Source organism: Brassica rapa, chromosome A08 (assembly GCF_000309985.2).
Source record: "Brassica rapa cultivar Chiifu-401-42 chromosome A08, CAAS_Brap_v3.01, whole genome shotgun sequence".
Lineage (NCBI taxonomy): Eukaryota > Viridiplantae > Streptophyta > Magnoliopsida > Brassicales > Brassicaceae > Brassica > Brassica rapa.
The window spans coordinates 15,398,453-15,423,906 of record NC_024802.2 but is presented as its reverse complement, the minus strand read 5'-3'; the positions used below and the strand labels follow the sequence as shown (position 1 = coordinate 15,423,906).

The following is a 25,454-nucleotide window of genomic DNA, read 5'->3' as shown; positions in this document are numbered from 1 at the left end:
AAAGGTTTATTTTCATATTTGTTGGAGAAAGAACCATAATCATCTTATACCTCTTAGATAATATAACACGTTTAGAACCTTCCTGTAAAATCCCGACCAACTCCGCCGGTGGCTCTTCACGCTAGTCCTCTCGGTCGTGGATCACACGACATTAGTTCACCACTTTAGTTTTACTGTGCAATACTTATTATTCGATTCCACAATTACTTCTAAAATTTCTTTTAAGGATAATTCCCAAATCAATTTTGTTAATCTTTTACCAACTGCTTGTGTTACACAACGATCACAGTGTGTTACACACGAGTTCGAGAGAAAGAATAAGATAGACGTTTCAGGCTTATAAACTTTTCTGAAAATACTTTTGTATTATTGAGATTCGGTATTGTGTTTACAACAGATGATTGATCTTTATATAGAGATCGAATCAATACAAGTATAAGAGACACAACTCTTTATACTAAAGGACACAACTTGAAGAGTTACAACTCTTTGTGTAATAACATAAATAACTAACTTATGTAAATGTATCAAGGAGAGATTAGATTATAGTTTAACACTCCTCCTTAATCATATCTCGACTTGACTCCAAGCTGCTTCCTTAGATCTTCAAATCTTGAACCACCCAATGCCTTTGTGAGAATGTCTGCGAGTTGATCATCCCCTTTGCAATACTTCAGTTCAATGATTCCCTTTTGCTCAGCTTCCCTCACGAAATGGTACTTGATCTCTATGTGCTTCGTCCTTCTGTGTTGCACCGGATTCTTCCCAATTGCTATTGCTGATTTGTTGTCACATAAGATCGGAATGCCTCCTTCAAACTTCTGACCAAAGTCTTCAAATAGTCTTTGTAACCACACTGCTTGATTTGCTGCTGCACACACGGCTATGTACTCTGCCTCAGCCGTTGATTGCGCCACTGTTTGTTGCTTGCTTGACTGCCAACAAAACATGGCTGATCCAAGAGTAAACACATAACCTGAAGTGCTTTTCTTGTCTTCCTTAGAACCACCCCAATCGCTGTCCGTGTAGCCTAGAAGTCTTGGTTCTTTCACGCTTGTGAAGTACACTCCAAAGTTTGATGTTCCTTTGACATATCTTAACACCCTCTTGGCTTCTTGGTAGTGCTTCATGCGAGGTGATGACATGTATCTTGAGAGATAGGCGCTTGCATACATCACATCAGGTCTTGATGCACACAAGTACAAAAGCCCTCCAATGATGCTTCTATACTTAGTCGGATCTCCATACTCCTTGTCATCCTCAACTCCTTTTCCTTGTGGTGTAAGTGGGTTGCTTACACTCTTGCTGTCTCGCATCCCAAACTTGTCTACAAGTTTGTTTGCATATTTTTCTTGTGAAAGAAATATGCCTCCATTGTCTTGAATTACTTCCATTCCAAGAAAGTAGTTCAACAATCCAAGATCCACCATCTCGAATTCTTTCTTCATGTTCTCCTTGAATGTGTTGATGCTCTGAATGTTGCTTCCTGTGATGATTATATCATCCACATATAGACTCACGATCAACACATCTCCTCCTTGCTTCATGATGTATAAGGCCGCATCATTCATACTCCTCTCAAAACCGTTTTGAAGAAAGTATGAATCTATCCTTCCATACCATGCCCTTGGGGCTTGCTTTAAACCATATAAAGCTTTGTGTAGCCTTAACACTTTGTGTTCCTTCCCGTGTGTCACATACCCAGGCGGTTGTGTGACATACACTTCTTCCTTGAGGTCGCCATTGAGAAAGGCTGACTTCACATCCATCTGATACAATCGCCACTTCATCTGAGCCGCATAGGCAAGTATGGCTCGTATTGTATCATGTCTTGAGACAGGAGCAAACGTCTCAAGGTAGTCAACACCATACTCTTGAGAGAACCCTCTTGCAACTAGCCGCGCCTTGTGCTTGATGTGATTGCCGTTTGCATCGGTCTTGATCTTGTAGATCCACTTCACACTTATCACATTCTTCTTCTTTGGCTTGTCCACTAGTTCCCACGTCTTGTTCTTCTCAATCATGGCTATCTCCTCATTCATTGCTTCTCTCCATTCCTTGGTACCACACGCTTCATCATAAGTGTATGGTTCTTCATTTGCATGAAGACAAGCTTCTATAGCTTGAGCCGCTTCATCAAGCTCTACTCTCGGTGCCCTTTCCATGATATCAACCATGGACTTGAACTTCCTTGGTGCCTCAGAAGTTTCTTCATCTCCACTACTAGTATCATGATCATCATTTTGAAAAGAAATAGGACTGAAAGTACCTCCAAATTGTTCCTCAGGACTGGATGCACCTTCGGTTTGTTCCTCAGGACTGGATGCACCTTCGGTTTGATCCTCAGGCGAGTGAGAGTCTTCCATAGACAACTCCAATGTCTTCCTCACTTCTTCTTGCCTTTTCCAATCCCACTTCTTTCCTTCTTCAAACTCGACATCTCTTGATACTTCAATCTTCTCATTCTCCAAAATGAGAACTCTATAGCCTTTGGATTGGTTGCTATATCCAACAAAGACTCCACGCTTTGCCTTGACGTCTAGCTTCCTCCTCTTTTGATTTGGGATATGTATGTAGCATATGCTACCAAACATTCTCATGTGTGACACATCTGGCTTGTGTCCACACCACTTCTCTATAGGAGTGACATCTTCTTCTATTGCCTTTGATGGCAGACGGTTTTGAAGATATGAGGCAGTGTATACCGCTTCTGCCCATAACTTGAGCGGTAAGTCTTGTTCTGCCAACATAGATCTAGCCATCTCCACCAAGGTCCTATTCATGCGCTCCGCTGCACCATTTTGTTGTGGTGAATAAGGCAAGGTGACTTGCTTATTGATTCCTTCTTCTTCACAGAACCGGTTGAATTCTCGTGAAGTGAACTCACCACCTCCATCTGATCTCAGTGTCTTGATGGTACAATCCGACTGCTTCTCCACCATTGCTTTGAACTTCTTGAACAGTGAGAATGTCTCTGACTTTTGCTTCATGAAGTATACCCAACACATGTGAGTATGATCATCCAAGAATAGCAAAAAGTATCGGCTTCCATCAACAGACTGGTGCTGCATCGGCCCACATACATCCGTATGTACAATCTCAAGCTTCTCTCTTGTCTTAGTTTGAGATTCCTTTGGGAAGCTTTTGCGTGATTGCTTTCCAAGTCTACACGCCTCACATGCTTCCTTCTTGACTTTAAACTTTGGTAATCCCTTTACCAAGTCTTTGTCTTGCATTTGTTGCAACCTTTTGTCGCCTACATGACCAAGTCTCTTGTGCCATGTCTCCATCTTTCCTTGCTCACTAGCGCTCAAGGCCTCTTCTACCTGAGCCGAACTCATCCTGATTCGATAGCTTTTGTGAGTCATTGGGATATCCATTATCCTCCTTCCTTTTGCATCATCTATGATGCATCTCTTCTCTTGGAAACTCACCCGGTATCCGCTTGAAACAATTTGTGGAACACTCAACAATTTTTTCGCCAAACCCGGAACCAAGAACACATTTCTGATGGTCTTCTTGCCACCTTTAGTCATGACGGTAATGTCTCCTTTACCGGCTGTCATGACTGTGCTTCCATTTCCAATCTTTATTGGAACCTTGATACTCCTATCAAGCTTTGAGAAGTAACTCTCCTCCTTTGTCATATGATTAGTTGCTCCACTGTCTACTAACCAGACATCTTCCATCACTGTTGTTGCTGCTTCGCTCGCACTGAACAACATGTGATCTTCATTTGAATCTTCTTCGAACTCACATGTGCCTTCTCTTTCTTCTTTGAGTAGCACTGATTTGCAAAGTGGCCTAACTTGCCACAATTGTAACACTCCTTGTTACTTCTGTGATCCTTCTTTGGATCTTCCTTCTTCTGTTTCCTCCAACACTCGCTCTCATTGTGGTTGTTTCTCTTGCAGAAACCGCACCACTTCTTGCCTCCTTGGCGCTTTGAGTTGTCTTGTGTAACACCAGAATTTTTGTGTTTAACACGAGCATCGAATGCTCCTTCACTGGTGCTTTCTTCTCTTGCAGCCAGCCTTGCTTCATGAGCCTTCAAGATCCCGATCAACTCTGTCATCTTTGTTGAAGTCAAATCGCTTGTTTGCTCCAACACACTGACTATGCTATCGAACTTGGCTGGGAGAGAGATGAGTATCTTCTGTATGAGTTGAACATCTGACTTCTGTTCACCATGATAAGTTAATTGATTTGCCAATTCAACTATCTTATCTGTGAAGACCTTAATGTCTTCATTCTCATACATCTTCAGATTCTCATACTCCCTTCGCAATGTTTGAAGTTTAATCAAACGAACTTGAGGAGAGCCTTCATACTCCTCCTTCAATGCATCCCACGCCTCTTTGGATGTTGATGCTGCTGCAATCCGTGAGAATATATGATCCGATACAGCAGTTTGCAAGATTTGCAAAGCCAATGTATCGTTCATCATCGCTTCTTCTCTAAGCGATCTTGCCCTTGCTGTTTCAGGGGTTTCATCCACTTGTGCTGGTGGGGCTGCTACGCCTTCTTCAACCACAGACCATAACTTCCTGGTCTTGAGAATGGTTGTCATCTTGATGCTCCAGAAGTCGTACTTCTCTCCATCAAATATGGGGATTACTTGATTCTTCATCGTTTCGAGTGATTCCGAAATCGTATGACAAAATCCTCTAGCCTCCTTTTCTCCACGCCAAGTGTTTCTCTTACTAGTGCTTTTTCCTTTGTCCTCTCAAACGTAAAGCTCTGATACCATGTTAATCTTTTACCAACTGCTTGTGTTACACAACGATCACAGTGTGTTACACACGAGTTCGAGAGAAAGAATAAGATAGACGTTTCAGGCTTATAAACTTTTCTGAAAATACTTTTGTATTATTGAGATTCGGTATTGTGTTTACAACAGATGATTGATCTTTATATAGAGGTCGAATCAATACAAGTATAAGAGACACAACTCTTTATACTAAAGGACACAACTTGAAGAGTTACAACTCTTTGTGTAATAACATAAATAACTAACTTATGTAAATGTATCAAGGAGAGATTAGATTATAGTTTAACAAATTTCACTTTTATCACATAAATACTCAAATCAATTTCTTAATACCGCTTGTCATATACCATAAACTGAAATGCTTCCGTTTTTATTTGTTGCCACAGAACCAGCCATTAAAAGTGTATGAATTCAACTAGAGACTCGTCGCACAAAGAATAATCATATAAACTACCCAGCAGACAAGCAAATTCCGCCATATATCGTACAATACGCTGTTGTTGCTGTTCTCAGGTTGGTCGCAACGAAAAGAGAGGCATGGTTTTGAAAAGCACTGCAGAGACAGAAGAGGACTAATGCCAATGTAATATTTTCCAGACGATGACGAGCTCCTTCAGCTTCTCATATCAATCAGTGGAAGTGTTACGTCAGTTAAGAGTTTGAATCTGAGAGTATGTCAGTCTGGATCCCCCGTACGTGTTATGTGATTGTCCTCATTAGAGATCAGACTTCAACTGAATTGATGTAAAGGCTACAAGCCTTTACCAAAGAGAGGTGTTGGAGAGAGAAGCCGTCAAATATTAGGGTTCTTAATGAATAGATAATATGGAAAGAGGCAAATTAAAACATTGGATATTAAATATGTAGTTAAAAATTAAACACTTCATCGTTTAGGCTCCGATGAGTACAAGGGATAGATGCGAAAGAAAGGTTGACATGCCCTCAAAGCTTCAACCATGCTTGTACACATCAGAACGGAGTCACATTACAAGAGAAAATGGCAAGACTGCATTGGGAAAAAAAAAAGACTGCATTGGGAAAACCTTTACTTACACGTTTGATTTAGTAAGTTGTATTTTCCTTTTGGTTTTGTTTTCATGTTCCGTTTTAGATAACAAATATATTCCCAGTTTTACACAAACACTACAAGAAAACACAAGTTTTACGAGGGCAGTTTTCCTCGTGATTTCGTCGTAAAAGCAGTGTTACGAGGAATTAGCGAGGAAACCCGTTTCGTCGTTATACGTTTGTCGTAACGCATATATCCTCGCTAATTCGTCGTAGCGTAGCAAGGAAATAATTTCGTCGAAAAGCGAAGAAGAATATTTCGTCGTAAAGACCACGTAAAGCTTCCACGTAAGGACGTCGCTAAATTTCCTCGTAAATACCTCGAAAGCCATTCCTCGTTAAAGCCACGTAAATAACTCGAAAGTAAATACTCGTAAAGTAAACGTAAATATCTTGATAGCTTTCCTCGTAAAGACCACGTGAATTTTCCACGTCATTTCCTTGTAAACATTTCCTCGTAAAAACCTCGTTAAGCTTCCACGTAAAGAAGTCGCAAAATAGCTACGAAATTACTTCGTTTCGTTATTTTACAAAAATAAAAAAAATTATAATTAAAAAAATTATTTAAATTATTAATAAAATTAAAATTCTAAAAAAATCAAAACCAAAATATTTTATATATAAATAAGTTTTGAATTCATAATACAAGAACCGAAATTAAAAAGAACTAAGGGTCGTTAATCGCCCGGTAGAATTCATCACTCCTCGCCGTTACATCCGCCTCGGCATGTGAGTCGTCGGTTGGTGACTACCTGGCTCACCGAACATCTCTTTGTAATGGGCAGTAAGTCTACCTTTTCGAACCTGAGAAAAAATTTTAATTTTTTAAATTTCCGTCAACAGTATATTTTCCAACATTATCCACCTAATCAACACTAAATAACATAAGATCCGTAAACTTATCTAAATTCCCTATACTAACCGCCTAATCTACCTAAACTAACCAAATTAGAGAGGAATTAGAGAGACTTACCATTGCAACGAAACAGGGAGGAAGTGGAGAGGAAGTAGAGAGGAAAGAAAGAGTGAGCGCTCGGGGTGTATATATAAGATTACATTCCGTCGCAAATTCCTCGTAATTTTACGACGAATTACAGAGGCCCGTGTTTTTTTTTACGACGAAACAGCGAGAGATTACAAAGGCCCGCGTTTTATTATACGAGGAAGTTACGAGGAATTACAAAGGCCCGTGTTTTTTAGGTACGAGGACGTTACGACGATTTTGCTTACGTGGAATTACTGAGGAAAGCTTCCCTATAAATATACCCGTAACTCTCCTTCTCAACCCACACCCAAACTCCCAAATCACACCCTATCTCACTTCATACTCTCAAATCCAATCCTATTCAAATTATAAAAATTTGAAAAAAAAGGAAGAGAAGAAGATATTGGAATTTATGTTGGTGAGACTTAAGTAATATAATTGCTGGAAGTCTTGCCACATGTAAATCCAGTATATTTTTTCTTCTTTTTTTTTTTCTAGTTTTTACGGTACGAGGTGTTTACGACGATTTTGGTTACGAGGTGTTTACGACGATTCCGTCCTACGTGGAATTAAAGTGGGCCGCGTTCATCATTTACTTTACGTGGTATTTACGACGAATCTCTCCTACGTGGTATTTACGACGAATCTGTCCTACGTGGTATTTACGACGAATCTGTCCTACGTGGTATTTACGACGAATCTGTCCTACGTGGTATTTACGACGAATCTGTCCTACGTGGTATTTACGAGGAATTCGTCGTAAGTTCGACGTTAACATACGAGGAATTAACGAGTATTCCATTTAAATCCCTAAAACCCGAAACCCCAAACCCCAAACCCCATATTCCTTATCTTCTACTTCATATATTCCAAACCCTATCTTTATTTTCATTCCAAACCACAATTCCTTATTTTCATTCACTCAGAGAGTCTTACGTGGAATTAGCGTGCCCCGCTTTCTTTATTTTTTTTTTAATTTTGTCGTAAACTCCTCGTGGCCTTACGACAACCTTACGACGATTTTGGCTTGCGTGGAATTAGCGTGCCCCGCTTTCTTTATTTTTTTTAATTTCGTCGTAAACTCCTCGTGGCCTTACGACAACCTTACGACGATTTTGGCTTACGAGGAATTAACGAGTATTACGTATAAATCCCTAAAATCCGAAACCCCAAACCCCATCTTCCTTATCTTCTACTTCATATATTCCAAACCCCAAACCCATCTACCCTTGAACCTCAATCTATTCTTTCACCTCAAACCCTATTTATAAAATATTCCAAACCCCAAACCACAAGTCCTTATTCATAATTAAAATAAACTTTCACATTACCTTATTCATAAATCAAACTCCCACATTATCTTATTCATAAAACAAAATACATAAAATCAAATACATCAATCGGATACATCAACATTCTCGTCATCACTAGAAACATCATTATTTTCATTAAACTCGTCTTCAACAGCTTCGTCTGTGGCATCGTCGGTAAGATCTTCGTACTCGTGATTATGCGGATCAATGAGAAGGATGTCATCAATTTCTTGTTCAGGTTCCTCGACTTCATTTATCTGTTCTTCTTGCAATGGTGGTTCTTCTCCACTGATAATTCGTCCTCGAGGTGTAACTTTGATCACAGCTAACCAATTTATACCCGAATCTCTCATTCGAGGGTATGGAAGGAAGCTAACTTGGTCTGCTTGTGAAGCTAAGATGAAAGGCTCGAATTTGTTGTACCTTCGTCCACCGTTGACATCAACTACACCGAATTTGTTAGACCGAACACCTCTGTGACGACGGAATCGAACCATTCACATTGGAAGAGGACGCATTTCAGCTTCAATATCCCTGGAAATTCGACTTCAATAATCTCCGTCAAGATCCCGTAGAAATCTATTTCCCCTTTCACACATATTCCATAGTTACTGGTCGTCCGCTGTCTACCATACTCATATGTGTGAAAAGTATAGCCTCGTGTGAAATTACGACGAAAATTAATTGGATGACCAAAAAAAACGTGAGCTACCTACCGACGAAACTTTAAAGTTTCATAAGAGAGTGATTCTAAAGACTGCATATCATGTGAAACAAATCGATATTTCTAATATTAATTCTGACATACGAAAAAGAGTGCTAAGGTATTGAACATAAGAACCAAAATAGCCAGATACCAAAAAATATATAGTAAAGTAACGTTTCATTTGATTCTTCGAAAACAGTAAAATGATTGAAATGATAACTAAAGCTGTCTCTTCGTCACATGAAATTTGATTTTCAACATGGTGATATAACATTGAAAGACGACTGGCCATATAATGTATATCTAATGGCGTTAGCTTGACCCAAGCCAATATAAACCCACATGTTCTCTATCCTTTTGGTACTTGTTTAACAATGATATATATATAATAAAAAGGTATTTAGCACACAATATGGATTAGTTCTGAAGTTGAAATAAAATATGGTATTTGATTGTGTTTGTCACTTACCCCCAGTCTGATGTTTCTAAAGGTCTCGCCCTCTCGCCAAGATGGCAAGATCAGCCGTCCTGTCCGTCTCGCCAAGACCACTAAACTGGTGTCGTATACTGATGTAAATAGTACTAGACATATTGTACAAATGAAACTAGTTTGGTCTAAAGCTATGGCTGATGGATCAGACCGATACATTAGCAAGGTATATGTTACTCTCACCTCTCAATTATATCAATAAAATAAATATTTCTTTTTGGTTGGTCAAACATCTATAAAATATCTCAAATTTGATCTTATCCATGAAAAAACATGTGGTTCTTGCTCAGATCAAAAACTTGTGGTTTAAATCAAATCATTTAATAAAGTAAAATCAAAAATAGTATCTCAATATAGAGTATCTTTCCTAACATATATTCGCTTACAAGAAACGTCTCTCTCGGCGCCACTCACCTCACCTCTCACACGTTAGTAACTATTGAGTATAGCTACACCTTCGGAGAAAAAACAAGACGACAAACATAAAGGGTGAAAACTAGTGGTGATCGGAAAAATGACACAAGAAAATAATTTTCTTAACAAGAAAGTAAGGCTTGAAGGCGATGTGAGTGGGGCCCCGTAGGGCACAAGTGCAAGGGAAAGGGAAGCCCGTAGGGACAGTGTTTCTGCTGTTAAACCACGGTTTAGGAAATTTTGACGGGCCCATGACTAGCTCTCTTATGGGACCCATCTTTCTGTTTTTAGAATACCGTTTTCGTCTCTATTAAATTCGCGGTTTGCTGAAAGCGGTTGCTTCGGTTATATTTTCCATTTTCAGAAACCTCTTTTGACAAATGTTTCTTTAACGCCAGTCACCTTATCACTCGACCGGATAAAGGTCCCAGGATCATCTTTAAACTTTTCAAAGATGTTCTTCAAAGTTACCAGTTTGAAAGTAGAACCCAAGTAGAAGAGAAATTAGAGTATACAAGTACTGTAATCTATATCGTTGCTTTATTTAGAGTAGATATATTTTTTTCGTAAAGTATAATATTAGTTTATATATTTAGAGTAGATTTATAAATTATAATATTTGCAGATTAATTTTCAGTTTCTTTTCAAACTTACAACTCAAAAATATCAAATAAAAATAAAACTTACATATGCTTGGTAAGATGGAGCCGACTTTTTTTAATAACGTGTCAATATCAACTCTAGACCGTAATATAAAATATATAATACATCATATTTAATTAAATTTTAAATAGTAATATAATATACAATATAAAGTTAAAAATAACGCAACTAATGTAGAAATCACATTGTTTAAAATTAGTTTTTGACATCATTATATTTATTTCATTTTGTTATACTCTGTTAAACAAAATCGCCTCCAACTATAACTCCTAAATTTTTTTCCTCAAATCAAGTTTATTCAGATTAGTATGAATCAAAATTGCCAACCCAAATATCATACATATGATATAAGTCAACCATAGCTCTAGGTTTTTACTCCCTCCGTTATTATTTTTTTTTTATCATCTGTTGGATTAATATTAAAACAGGTGAAATGCAGTCGAATACACATAAGCCAGCAAGGAACACTTTCCTTCCAGAGCCAGAAGCCGGCAGAGATCAAAATCTTTCCAGAAACTCTCTCTCCCAACCCGAGCGCCGCCTCAGCTTCATCTTCTAGATCTGAGGTCTTCTCCGGCCGGCGCTCCTCGCCGTGCTGTGAGTGGACCTCCATGTTCTCTCTTTTCTAGTAATCGGTCTTATGTAGTCATCTGAGTTTCGACGGTGGTGGCTGGTGATGGAGGTTTATCCGACGATGGTGGTGCTTTGGGTATTAGAGCGGTGGCTGGACGATGTTTCGTCTTCGGTGAGGTCGGCTTCTGTGTCATGGCGTGCTCTTTCCGCCTGTGAGTGATGGGGAAGCTGAATGTAGATCCGAATGGGATTGAGTTTGGATCGATGATGTCGGATGGCCTCTGTCTCTCGCTTATCACAGGTTGTGGCTTGGTTTGTAGTATTTTTATCTCTTGCAGTCAAGATGAGTGTGTTGGTTGCTTGGTTTCGGGTCTGTTAAGTTTTGTGAATCAAGATTAACCTGATTGTGCGATGGGTTTCTCTTCGGTTTTATGCTCTGTTGAGGTTTTCAGTGAAGTAGCTTTGGTTCTACTGGTGTTCTCTGTTTGGTTTGGACTGCCCTTGTTAAACCTTATCTTTTTTCTGGTTTGTGGTGGAAGTACTTAGCCGGTTCAGATGTGGGGTCTTCATTGTTTGGGTTTGGTTTGGCAGTCTTTCAAGCAAGGCATCAGAGGTCTCATAGCTCTTCATTCCAATCGCAACACCTCATCTTCAGTTATTGGTTGATTCATATGAATTCTTGTCAGCCTTGTTCGAGTGTAAGTTTCTGTGGAATGGCTTCAGTTTTAGTTTATATTCAGAGTCTTCTTCCGGATCCCCTTGAAGATCTATATGTGTTTAACTGTGCTACAATATGGATGGACTGATGTAAGTTCCGGCTGGTAACTGCGTGAACTTTGAGGATCCTCCACATTGATGCTTTAGCTCTTTGGATAGAAGTTTATTTCAGGTCATCTACATGTTTCTCAGAAGTTTCTCCGACCTGCTTCCTATCCGTTTGGGAGATCGATGTGCTCTGCTCTTTGGACTGCTCGAGGCTATTTTCTTTTTTACATCTTGGCTTTTGGCTGATCTTAGAATTTGTTGTCATCATTTCTTTGTAGTTGTCTAGTAGTTATCTTTTATGACTCCCTCCGTTATTTATAAATAATGTTTTAGAATTTTTATTTTATTTCAATATATTAGCTGTTTCAAAAATCTAGGCAAAAAATATGACTTAATTTACCGTTGTATTATGATTTGTAGTAGTAACTGTCTAGAGTAAACTAATAAAGTAAAGGTTAGAATATATATTGTATTACCCTTAAATTTTTCACTTGAAAAAAATAAGTATTAATTTTCCTAGAACTTTTGATATTTGTTGAGTTTCCTGTACCTCTTGCTCAAAAACTATTGTTATTTTTTTTTGCTTAAAAAATCTTTCGCTATTCATTTACGCTCCATATATCTTTGCTAGTTTATAATAATGCCCATAAATTTTTGTATCCATTAGATACTCCATAACTTTTGCTAATAACTTAAGTGCCCCTATATTGTCTCTGTTTACAGAAATGCTATTTACAAAAGATCATATAACTATGGGTGCGCAAATAAAACAAATTTGAAAACTTAAACCGCATCGACTGAATAAAAATAAATCCGAACAGAATCGAAATAAATAGAAAATGAATCTTGTTCTGTGGCATTTTAGGTTATGAGTTTTGTCCGAATTAAATTCAAACCCGAATGAATATTTGAAAAATTTCACAAATTCAAAATCCCAAAAGAAACTTATGCCAAACCGAATCGAATCCCAAATAAGTAACCAAAATACTCTAAAATATTATTAAGTACTTAAAGTAAATATATAGTATATGAATAATTAACTCAAATGCTTAATTTATTATATTTTGGTATTTAGTCAAAGATACGTTATGTTTCTTTTTCAGGTTCGTTGCAATGGAAAAAGAAGCAGGGTTTTGAAAAACACCAAAGAGACAGAAGATGGTTCATCCGACTCAGGCCAAGGCAATTTGTCCGGAGGGTGGGTGAGTGACTAGCTCCTTCAGCTTCTAATGTCAACTGAAGGTTCAAAGCAGTTTAGAGTGTAAATCAATTTGAGAGTAATTCAGTCTGAATTGTGTTACAAGTTACATTAACAAATTAAGCGAGAAAGAGACAAAGTTTTCAAAATTAAAATACACATCAATGTAAATAATATCTTAATGCATGAACATGAACTTCCTATTTTGAGATTTTGGCAAATCTTCATAATTTTTCTCTATTTCGACTCATAATCTCATCAATTTTGATCTCGTTGATATCCTAATAATCTCAAAACAAAAATCACAAAATATTTACTAATTGGAGATTGTCAAGTCAAAAAATAGAATATTACGAACACCTAGACATTTAGCTACATGTTGTATGTATAAGAGACAGTTGAAGATAGGAGCTTGAAGAGGGAACTTTCATCGTCTGGACTTCAATGAATTAAAGGAATAGAAATGAAAGGAAGGTTGACTCGCCTTCAAAGCTTCAACCATGCTTGTATACAGAGCCGACCCTAGGCCTGTTAAGGCCACAAGCCCAAATAAAAAAAAATGGCTGAAAAAAAAACATTGCTCTTGAGGGGCATTGAAACCATGAGCTGACGTATTGATCAAGTGTAACTAAACCACAACACTACGGACAATTTTTAAAAAATTGTGGCCAGTTAAATACTTAATAAAATGGTGGCCGCAAGCATGTGCTTCTTTCGCTTGTTCTCAAGGCCGGCTCTGCTTGTATACTTCCACACATCATAACGGAGTCACATTACACGAGCTAATGGCAAGAATTCAAACCCATCATAGATTCATAAACCATTTGTAAGCACATGCATATTAGAATTCAAACAAAATTTTTACTTTTCTGTCTAGTGTTTTTTTGGCATCTGACTATATAAGTTGGTTCCTACGTTCAGTACTCTTTCCTTATGTGACTAGTAATATTAGTATACAGAAATTAGTATTTATGGTAATTCAGGCGAAACCATAACTATTTGCCAGGGTTGCCCCTAATATGTTTGTTATCTAAAGTGGAACATGAAAAAAGGCAACTACACCTTACTGAATAAAATTTGGGTGTAAATATCCCAAATGGTTTATGAATTCAAACCCATCATAAAATTTACACCCAAATTTTATTCAGTAAGGTGTATTTGCTTTTTTTCATGTTCCACTTTAGATAACAAACATATTAGGGGCAACTCTGGCAAATGGTTATGGTTTCGCCTGAATTACCATAAATACTAATTTCTGTATACTAATATTACTAGTCACATAAGGAAAGAGTACTGAACGTAGGAACCAACTTATATAGTCAGATGCCAAAAAAACACTAGACAGAAAAGTAAAAATTTTGTTTGAGATAAATAAAGAAAAAATATTTAAGATAGATCTAAAACTTTTTTTGTCACAAATATAGATCTTAAAAATAAAAATGACCAAAATAGACTTGAAAGTTTTATCAAAAGAATTAAATATACACTTATACCCCTCAGATTAATTAATCTAGACATTTAGATTTAGAGTTAAGGGGTAAGATTTAGGGTTTAGGATTTAGAATTTAGGATTTAGGATTTAGAGTTGAGGAATGGGGTTTTGAGGATAGGATTTCAAATTTTAAAAATTAAAAAATTAAAAAAAAAAAATTCAAAATTAAAAATGATATTTTGGTCATTTTAGTTTTGGAGTCTATTTCTTTGACAATTTTTTTAAAAAAAATCTATTTGAGAAATTGCCTATAAAATAAATAAAGCAAACCAGTTAAATGATTGAAAAGATAAATAAAACAATATTTTTTTGAACACGATAAATAAAAGAATATACAATAGAAAAAACCCATGTTATCTATTCTTTTCGTACTTGTTTAATGATATGGATTATAAAAATAATTTTATAAGGTATACACACAATATGGATTCATTCTGAAGTCAAAATAGAATATGGCATTCGATTGTGTTTGTCACTTATTCCAGCCAGATATTTCTTGCGTACTAAGTTGGTGTGATATAATAACAATAATAATATTAGACCTATTGTACCAGTTGTTAAAAAAAGACATATTGTACCAAATTACAAATGAAGCTACTTTCTTTCGTCTTAAGCCAGGGATTAGACTGAGACATTAGCAAGATTTACGTCACTCTCAAATATCGATTATATGATAATATCAATAAAATATCTCTTTTTGTTTGGTCATATATTTATAAAATATATCAAATCTCAATATTATCTATGGAATAAATTTTGGGGTTCTTGCTCAAAAATCTTGAAGGTGACGTGATAGTGAGCCCCGTAGGGCACAAGTGCAAGGGAAACGCCGAAAGGGAAGTGTTTCCGCTGTCAAGCCACGGTTTAGGATATTTTGACGGGCCCACGAGCTTCTCTTATGGGATCCATCTTTCTGTTCTTGGAAATTTGGAATACCGTTTTGGTCTCTAATAAATTCGCAGTTTGCCGAAAGCGGTTGCTTTGGTTATATTTTCCATTTTTGGAAACCTCTTTTGACAAATGTTTCTTTAAGGCCAGTCACCTTGTCACACGTCCGAGAGTCTTTAAAATAAAGCTCCGACGACGATCATTTTTAGACTTTTCGAAGATATTCTTCAAAGTTAGAAGTTTGAAAAGAGAAAAAATAATATACAAGTAATTTAATATAGAGAATTTCGACTATATATTCTTACGAAACCAATATTAAAGGGATGTTAGTGGAGCTAAAATTTCTATAGAGTTTGTTAGTTTTAAAAATTGAAAGATTTGTTAAATTTTGAAAAAGTTGTAGAGAATTTTGTATATTGTGAAAATCTATAAAAATAAAATAATGTAATGATTCTAAGAATTCAAAGGAAACATGTAGTATTCTCAAAATCTTGTTTTATAATTTTAAATGTTAAGAATTTAACTTCCTACTTTAATAGATTTGTCGAATCATTAAAATCTAAACTTTTTGAATAACTAATAATTTTGTATAGAATTATAGAATCATCAAACAAATAACACTAGATTTTAATGAGAATGTAAGAATCTATAAACCAATAACACTAAACTTGAAAATTATAAAATTCATTTTAAATCCAATTCCGACTAACACCTCCTAAGCAAATGCCTATTGCCTAACACTATTTAAAGCATTGTTGAATTTTATGTTCTCACAAAACTGCTATCAAGCTATACTTAAGCTACTTGTTAGAGTTTTGTAGATATCAAAACACAAGCGATGTTTCGAGAAGTGGTTATATCCAGTGATCTTTTTTTTCACAGACGATTGTTAGAGATCGCATGTTCAATTTTATGTCAGCGGATGGTACTATGAGTACTTTCCAAAAAACTTTATAAAAAAAATTCTGGATTTAGGACACCGGTTGTGGTGGAGTCTAATTACTATAAAAAATTATCTAGAACAGTTTTTTACCAAAAAAAGAAAAGAAAACACACACACTTTTTCTAATTACAAAACGATTTGTATTGTATATACATTACAAGCTTACAACTATTAAATAAAATTAGAAACAAGACAACTAAAATGAACACCACATTGCTTAAAATTAGTGTTAGACATCATTATATTTATTTTCATTTTTATACTCTATTAAACAATCGCCTCCAACTCTAATTCGTTATTTATTCTCAAATCAAGTTTATTCAGATTAATATGAATCAAATTGGTCAACTTAATTAAATATCATACATAATTACATAGGCGCTCTAATTTTTTACATTTATATATAAATAATGGAAGCATTTGTCATTTTAACACAAAACTAGATTTGGACCCGCACAATCGTGCGGGTGTTAATTTTCATGCTTATATATATTTTACATAATTAGAATATATATTTAAAGTTGCTTATATATTTAAATGTTTATATATAATTATTTTAAATATAACAATTTGATAGTTTTCATGCTGTAAGTTAATTGATTATTTCAAATCATCACATATATTTGTTATTTTTTATTATATATATTTTAAAATTATTTTTATTCAATTATTATGATCTTGATCCGTAATTTAAAGCGCTAGATTTCCTTTATCAATATTTTTTTATGTTTATTCATTTAAGATAATAACTATATATATATATATATATATAAGTTTAAGATAAGTTAATTTTATACATGAATTATATAATTTACTAATGTTAACCCGTTCTACCAACATATTATATTTCTAGCATAAATTTTTAATGTTTATGAAAATAAAATATATTTATTTATCAGTTTAAAATAATTTTATCATATTTAGTTAAATACAATGATTTATTTTAAAATGATAGATATAACTATAAAATAGTAAAATTTGATATAATTTTTTTTCATTTTATAAAAGATAACTGAGTATATATATATATATATATATTAATGTATAATAACATTAACTTCATTACTAATTACAAAATTAGTGAAAATATTTATATACAATTTTTGATAATTACGATATTGTTATAATGTTTTTCAACACATTCGTTAAGAAAATTAACTATATATATTTATATTTTAAATTAAAAGATATCAAATTATACTATGATTTATGTAGTTAAAAAATTATATATTAGCATTAAGGAAATATATTTAATAAAAAATTTAAATGATGATCTAAATAAAAATGGCACACATGAATCAAGGTGAGTTTGTTAACCAATCCGGATTTTTAGGAGTCGATGTTATATTATGAATGATATATTATTAATCCATATTATTAGTAATAAATGAATGATAACTGATTTCTAATGAGGGTCCATTTAAAAAAATCACACATGAATCAAGGTTGTGACTTCTGTTTTAATATATAAGATCGTTTAAAAAAAATTGTGAGTCCATTTTTATTTAGTAGCATTAATTCTTTCTCCTTCCTTTTTTATTTTTATTTTAAATTTACAGTAAAATTTATTTGTTTAAAAAAAATTGTTGCATATAAGGCAACCAAGATGATTATGCTGCACACAAAAATACTCATGAGCATTTGACAACACATTTGTGGAAACATTTACAATCGTTTCTCACACTACCAGAAAAAGGATATCCATTAAAAAATAGGTAGAATCCAAAATTCAATAAAATATTATCGTCCAAAAGTAAATTTAAAAAAACGAATATTAATAACTCCAGAGGTTCATGTCAACATCTCCTTCGAAGTCATCGTTATGTCCCCATTGTACGGACGGGGGAGGCAGAAGCATCCCTTCCGCCATATCAGCCAACAACCTCGGCATCTCGAACGTCCACTCCTCGTCCATGTAAAACCCTTTGCTCATCTGTTCCTCCGGAACAACACCCTCCACCGTCGTCTCCTCCGCCATGTAAAACCCTTCTCTCTGTTCGTCCCTAAAAACAGCCTCCACCATCGTCTCCTCCATGTCCAGGCCATGATCCGCCGTCGTATCATTCAACTCAGCCGGAGAAGCCACCGCGGACGTCTCCTCCATGTTCATGCCACGATCATTCGTCGTGGTATCACTCTTCTCGGCCTCAAAAGCCAATGCGGCTTCAGCAGCAGCCTTCTGGATATCCTTGGCGCAGGTTGTCTCTGGGATACGGAGCCGCCAAGCCGAGTCGGCGAAGTTGAGGCAGGCGCCTCTTCCACGGAGAGCTAAGGCGGCGACGTCGTGAGCACGAGCTGCTATCTCAGCTGTTTTGAAAGTTCCGAGCCAAATTCTAGATTTCTTGTTTGGTTCCCTCACTTCACACACCCACTTACCTGACTTTCTTAGGCGAACTCCTCTGTAAATGGGGTGGCGTGTCTCCTGAAACTTCTTCCTACCAGCAGGTTTCTTGGGACAGCTCGCCGCCAAAATGTAATCACCACCTTCCGTATTAACCGGAGACTTGTTCTCGGAGCAGAGCAGTTCAGAAAAAGTAGAGACTGAGTTCATAGTTGAATACTTTTTTTGAAAACTGGATAAGGCTGAGTGTAGTATAGTAAGTAACAAGATCTCTGTTCTGACTGGTTTGATAAGATATTTATTTCTCTCTCTTTTATCTTCTTTTCAGGTAGAGTTAAAAGTTTGTGGTTTGAGAAAAGTGGAGCGAGAGTTGGTGTTTATATTGGCATGAGATATTTGGAAATGGGTGGGGCTGGTTTTTAGAAAAGAACACGGTGTTTTTGGCTCTGGGAGTGCCAACTGGACAGGACCACGCTATAATGGTCCCACGGTTTTGTGTGAATGCGTTTTTCATTCATTAATAGGCCGCCACGTGTAATATTGACCTTTTTGGTATGGCTGCTGACTCTTTACTCGTTAAACCTTTATTGTGGGAATGTGTGGCTGTGTTTGTGGTGTGCACTGTGTAGGACAACTCTGTATTTATCTATTAACTAGTTCCATGAATAAACAAAATGTCATTATTGCTCAACCATCTAGAAATAATGGACCTAAAGATCTAAGAAAAAAGATATCATAAAGTACTCTATTTGTTTTGAGTTGGTATCATATATAAGAGCACTCTTTTAAAAATGTCATATAATAGACACTTTTGATGTGTGATTCACTTTTCCAAGGGTACAAAAACGTTTATTTTCACATTTGAAGAATAAATAACCTAGTATTTTTCTACCTCAGATAATTTGACAAGTCCTACCGTTTTTGTTTGTTTCCTCAGAACCAGCCATTAAAGTGTATGCAGGGGATTCAACCAGAAACTCGTCACAATCGATCAAAATCACCATATGAACTACTAGCATATAATGAAATTCGGTCATATTATACCAAAGTCACACATTATAAGTTTTTTTAGTTGACCGTTTGTCTAGTTTAATAGAATATCAAATCTTATCTACACAATCTAACTTGAATATCCATTATACCAATAAAATTTTTTTTTTGTTTGGTCAAATATCGATAAGATAATTCAAATATTATCAATAAAAAATTGTGGTTCTTGTTCCAAAAAAAACTTGTGGATTAAATATAGGATTAATTTACTGAATGACTATATTGGGAAAAAATATTAGTTTTGGAGTAAGAGGATAGAGAGAGATATAAAGAAAAATAGGAGACAGAGAGTTATATGGTTAGTTGGTGAAATATAGATGTTTTTTTTGTTATATGCTCAAATTTCTCTTCAATATATTCACGTGGTGGAGAAAGATCTTTAATATAGTTAAAAAAAAGTATCTCAATATAGAATATCTTATACAAAGGAACGTCACTCTCAATTCCCACACGCTACTCACTATTGAGTATAGAGACACCTTCGGAGAAAAAAAACAAGACGACAAAACATAAAGGGCAAAAACTAGTGGTGATGAATGATGAAAAAAAAATGACACAAGAAAATGATTTTCTTAACAAGAAAGTAAGGCTTGAAGGTGACGTGATAGTATTAGAACTAATATTTAAGCCACGGGGCCATGAGCTCTCTTATAGGATAATAGGACCCATCTTTCTGTTTTTGGAATACCGTTTTGGTCTCTATTAAATTCGCGGTTTGCTGAAAGCGGTTGCTTCGGTTTTATTTTCCATTTTCGGAAACCTCTTTTGACAAATGTTTCTTTAAGGCCAGTCACCTTGTCTCTCGACCGGGGTATTCATTCACTAGCATGCTGCATGCCACGTGTCATCTTGACCCTTTTGGCTTGGCTGCTGACTCTTCACTCGTTAAACCTTTATGAGAGTTTTTGACCTGTCCTGAGTGAGTGTGTGGCTGTGTTTGTGTAGGGCAATCCTGTATATAACTATTAACATCCCTGTATAAACAAAATTCCATCATTGATAAACCATCTAGAAACAAATTGACCTAAAAGATCTGCGAGAAAGATATCATAAGTGCTCTCATTTTGTTTTCAGTTGTTATCATACACACATATAAGAGCATTCTTTTAAATATGTATATTATACTAGTCACTTTTGAGTTTTGATGTGTGGGTCACTTTTCCAAGTGTGCAAAGTGTTTATTTCCTCTTTGTAGGATAAATAACCTAACAGTTTTGTACCCCAGAGAAAACATGGTACGCCCTGAATATACAGTTTTTGTCTGTCGCCACAGAACCAGCCATTAAAATGTTTGAATTCAGCCAGAGACTCGTCACAATCAATCAAAATGACACCATATAAACTACTAGCATATAAACAAATTATGTCATACTAGAAACAAAATCACACATAAGAAAATTGGAAAACCTATTAACTAATTAATATATAAAAATTGATCAATCTATTTATTATCAATTGATTTTATGTTGTCAATTCATCTAATCTAATAGAATACCACAGCCTGATATACGCAATCTAATCCGATTCATATTCGTTCCAACCTAAAATTTGTGTTCTTGCTTAATATTTCAAAATTAATGGTTAAAAGATCATCATGTCCAAAAGGCATATTAGAAATAAAGTTTCACATCGAAAGTTTTAAAAAAATTAGCATATAAAATTAATACATTTATTATCAATTGGTTTTAGATTAGAAAATCATCTAATTTATTATATCATAAAACAATAATGTGCTATAATGTTGCCGGTTGGGGCACAATGCAGGGTTCTGAAACATAAAAAAATTTGTCCAACCAGGTCATGTCAGTAAAAATAAAGGGTTGGAAGCAAAAAAAAAATTATGGGCCTATTATTTAGTAACTAAATAATAATAAAAATAGAAATGCTGGAGAAGAACGTTGAACCTAGCATATACAGAACACGCTTAAACAAAGCATAAACCAACTATGCTACCTGAGATTTTTACAACTCAAAGGCCGAAATATAACATATTTAAAAAATGGCCGGAAGCACATGCTTCTACAACTTGTACCCAATGCCGCTACTGCGTCCAACTCTGGGCAAGGTAGTTTTTCCAGAAAGCGACTAGCTCTTTCAGCTTCTCATATCAACGTAAGGTTCAAAACGGTAGTTTGAGAGTATTTCAGTCTGAATTGTATTACAAATTACATTAAACTTATAAAGCAAAAGAGGCAACATTATATAAACTAAAATAAGCATAAATGCAAATAATATATTTATCACTACAAGAATAAAGTGTAAACTCTGACAGTCATATTCATCTGAAGTTGGTCGGTAATAGATGTTTTGAAAAAATTCCGACAATCAAACTTTAGTCGGAGTTTGGGTCTCAGAAACTCCATTTGTCGGAAAATAATCGGTAAATTCCGATCACAAATACCATTAGAAGTATTTGTCAGAAAGTGGTAGGACCATTATGATGATATTCCGAAAAAATATACCCTGATAAACTTACGACAACTTAATATTTTTAATTAAGAAAAAGAAAAAAACTCAAATAATATTAAAATTACTGAATATTCAATACATATAAATATATTAAATATAAAACATCTATAAAACAATAAATATTAGTGGGGTGTAGGGTGCACGGTAGCGATGAAGTGGGCGATGGTACCGATGTAGGATATGGACCTGGCCGTGATGGTGGAGGTGGAGTTAGCAGTGACGGTGGTGGAAGGAGATGCATTGTGGTGGTGCAAGGAGTTCAAGGGTGGTGGTTCAAGGACCTTTGGTTTGAAGAACAATACATGCAGCATATGCGAGCATGAAGAACAACTTCACGAACAGCGATTCCACGATGTAGCTCTCCCCATAACACTTGGATCGACGAATGGTTCTGCATGTACAACATCTTCGATAAACATGCTCTCTCTGCAGCACACGACCACCCGAACAACTATACATAAAGCACGCTGGAACCTCCAAAAAGCATGCATACTATAATATGCAAGAAACTACGCTTCCTCTGAGAATCGAACCGCGAACATAGTGTATAAGCTTTTAAACCTTGACCACTAGGCCATAATGCTTCCCATGACCACAAATATTAGGTTTAGCTATTATTATTATTATTATTATTATTATTATTATTATTATTATTATTATTATTATTATTATTATTATTTTCTTTCTGTATTTTCTTTATGCATGCAATGGACTGGCACTTATTTTTGTAGTGGACAACTTCCGACTAACATTTATCTAGAAATTCAATGAAAATGGACAAAAATAATTTATTTTAATACTGTCAACTTTCCGATGCAACTCCAACCAAACACAGAGAATGCTCATTTGTCGGTACAACCCAAAATTCTTCGACAATATTACCCAGAAATTTCCGAAAATACGTATTTGTCGGAACTTCACATTGTTTCTGAGAAAATTCCAACAAACTTACCGAAAATTCGTCGAGAATCTCTTTTTGTCGGAAATTTTCTGCAAATTTCCGGTGAACTTAAAAATTACTCACCATTTTCTTGCAGCTCCGTCGGAGATTAAGTTGTCATAGCTTGAAGGCAAACTTTCTAAATTAAAATAGTAACCAATCTTTACAATCTTTTCATAGTCTTGGTTTCGACTCATAATCTCATAAATCATGATCTTGTTGATTTTCAATCAATTTTGGAATTGAGTAATATTACTATGCACCAGTAAATTATAGACAAAGATCAAGATCGACATATGGGGGAGCTCCCACAGCACAATATGCCTTTTATGATTAGGAAAGATACATTTGCTAAATATGTTTAGCTAAAGAGAAAAATAATACTGGATTTTGAGATTAGTATAAATAGGAATCAAAAAGATTGTAAATATTCTTTCACATAATCAATATGCAGATCATAAACGAGTATATATCTAAATTATCTTTTGCTCTCTTAAGCCATGTATTTTCTTCGGGGTTAATTTGTGTTTGTTCACAAAAATATCCTAGTGATTCTTTTTTATTTTAAAGACAAAAGATTTACCAATCGGAGATCACCACGCGGCTAAAAGTAGAATACTGTGAACATCTCTATTTAGTTATTTCTGTATAAGAGACCGTTGAAGCTAGGAATCAGAACACGTGTTTTTAAAACACTATTTGAGACAACATTTTATCTACACCCAAGTTTGATTTGGTATGGTATATGTTCCGCTTTACATAACAAACATATTAGGGCCAACCCTGACAATGATTACAGCCTACGGGTTTTCTAAGCATAGATAAAGCTTACAAATTACTTGGTAAGATGGAGCCGTTCTTTTATAACGTGTTAATATCAACTATAGACAGTAATATATAATACATCATACTGTGTTAAATTTTAAATAGTACAAATCAAATATATAAAACTATAAATAACGTCACAGCTAAACTAAACACCACATGCGACGTCAAAAAAAAGAAAAAAAAAAAACTAAACACCACATGCTTAAAATTAGTGTTTGACATCATTATAATTATTTTCACTCTATTAAACAAAATCACCTCAAACTCTAATTCGTTTAATAAATGATCAAATCAAGTTTATTCAGATTAATATGAATCAAATTGGTTTTGTCAAAAAAAAAATGCATCAAATTGGTAAACTTAAATATCCTACATAGGATATAAGTCAACCCATATCTCTAATTTTGTGTGTTAACTTTCCTGAAACTTTTGCTCCAAATCTTCCGCTGTTCATTCACTATATTTTTGCTATTTATAGTAATGCCCATAACTTTTCCTATCCATTAGATACCCCATAACTTTTGCTAATAACTGCAGTGCCCCTATATTGTTTCTACTCAGAACAGGTTTAATGCAAGTTTATTATCTAGGTCTCTTAATATTACAATATAAAAAAAGTAAAAAGTATGAGAGAAAAATAAGATATATTTCTTATTTAAGAGATGTAGACATCTCTAGCTTAGTCTCTTATTTTTCTTCTATGTGTTATTTTGTGAATGATTTATTTTATTAAAATAAATTTTAAATATATAATTATTTTATTAATAAAAGTTATCTAAAAGACTCTATTGTGGGATATACCATTAAACATGCTCTTAGAGATATGCTATTCAAAAAAGATTTATAACCTTTGAAAATATGTTTTCAAATTAATATCTCTTGCCTCTTGGATTTCAAAATCTTTTACAAATTATATCTAAATAGTGAATATTTGTCATTTTAATATACAATCACTTTAAAATTTATACTGAATCCATTTTTTTATTTCTCCGTTTTCATCAAATAACATTCTTTCTCTTTTCTATTCTATTTGTATTTCAACTAAATTTCGAGTGTAAAGGAAACCAAACGTGATTATGCTGCACACAAAAAATAATCAGCATTTTGACAACACCACGGCGGAACATTTACACTCGTTTCCCACACAAATAAAGATCCCCATTAAAAATTAAAGGCAGAATTCGAAATTCGATAAAATATTATTGCACAATAAATAATTTTTAAAATACGAGTATTAATAACTCCAGAGGTTCATGTCCACATCTCCTTCGAAGTCATCATTATGTCCCCATTGTACGGACGGTGGCGGCAAAAGCATCCCTGCCGCCATATCAGCCAACAAGGTCGGCATCTCGAGCATCCACTCCTCGTCCATGTAAGATCCTTTGCTCGGTTCCTCCGTAACACACTACAAGAAAACAGGTCGTTTCCGACTACGGTATTAGTCGGTATTCAGTCGGTAAATGGTCATTTCCGACTGATTAACGACTGATAAGAGTCGTCGTAATATACCTCGTCGCTAAATATTTTAGTCGTAAAACAGTCGGTATTTAGCGA

General features: G+C 35.0%; 2 protein-coding genes across 2 annotated transcripts; both read right to left on the bottom strand.

Annotated features, from left to right (window-relative positions):
- Positions 1–3,753: 3,753 nt before the first annotated feature.
- On the bottom strand, positions 3,754–4,630 carry LOC117127525. Its single transcript, XM_033278098.1, has 2 exons — positions 3,885–4,630; positions 3,754–3,787 (listed from the first exon to the last, which is right to left on the bottom strand). Exons 1-2 carry the CDS (start codon positions 4,628–4,630, stop codon positions 3,754–3,756), a joined length of 780 nt encoding a protein of 259 aa, XP_033133989.1.
- Positions 4,631–17,841: 13,211 nt separating this feature from the next.
- Positions 17,842–25,043, bottom strand: LOC103834868 (dehydration-responsive element-binding protein 1B). Its single transcript, XM_033277208.1, has one exon. The coding sequence runs from the start codon at positions 18,818–18,820 to the stop codon at positions 18,044–18,046; it is 777 nt and encodes a 258-aa protein (XP_033133099.1). The 5' UTR covers positions 18,821–25,043; the 3' UTR covers positions 17,842–18,043.
- Between the last annotated feature and the right edge of the window lie 411 nt (positions 25,044–25,454).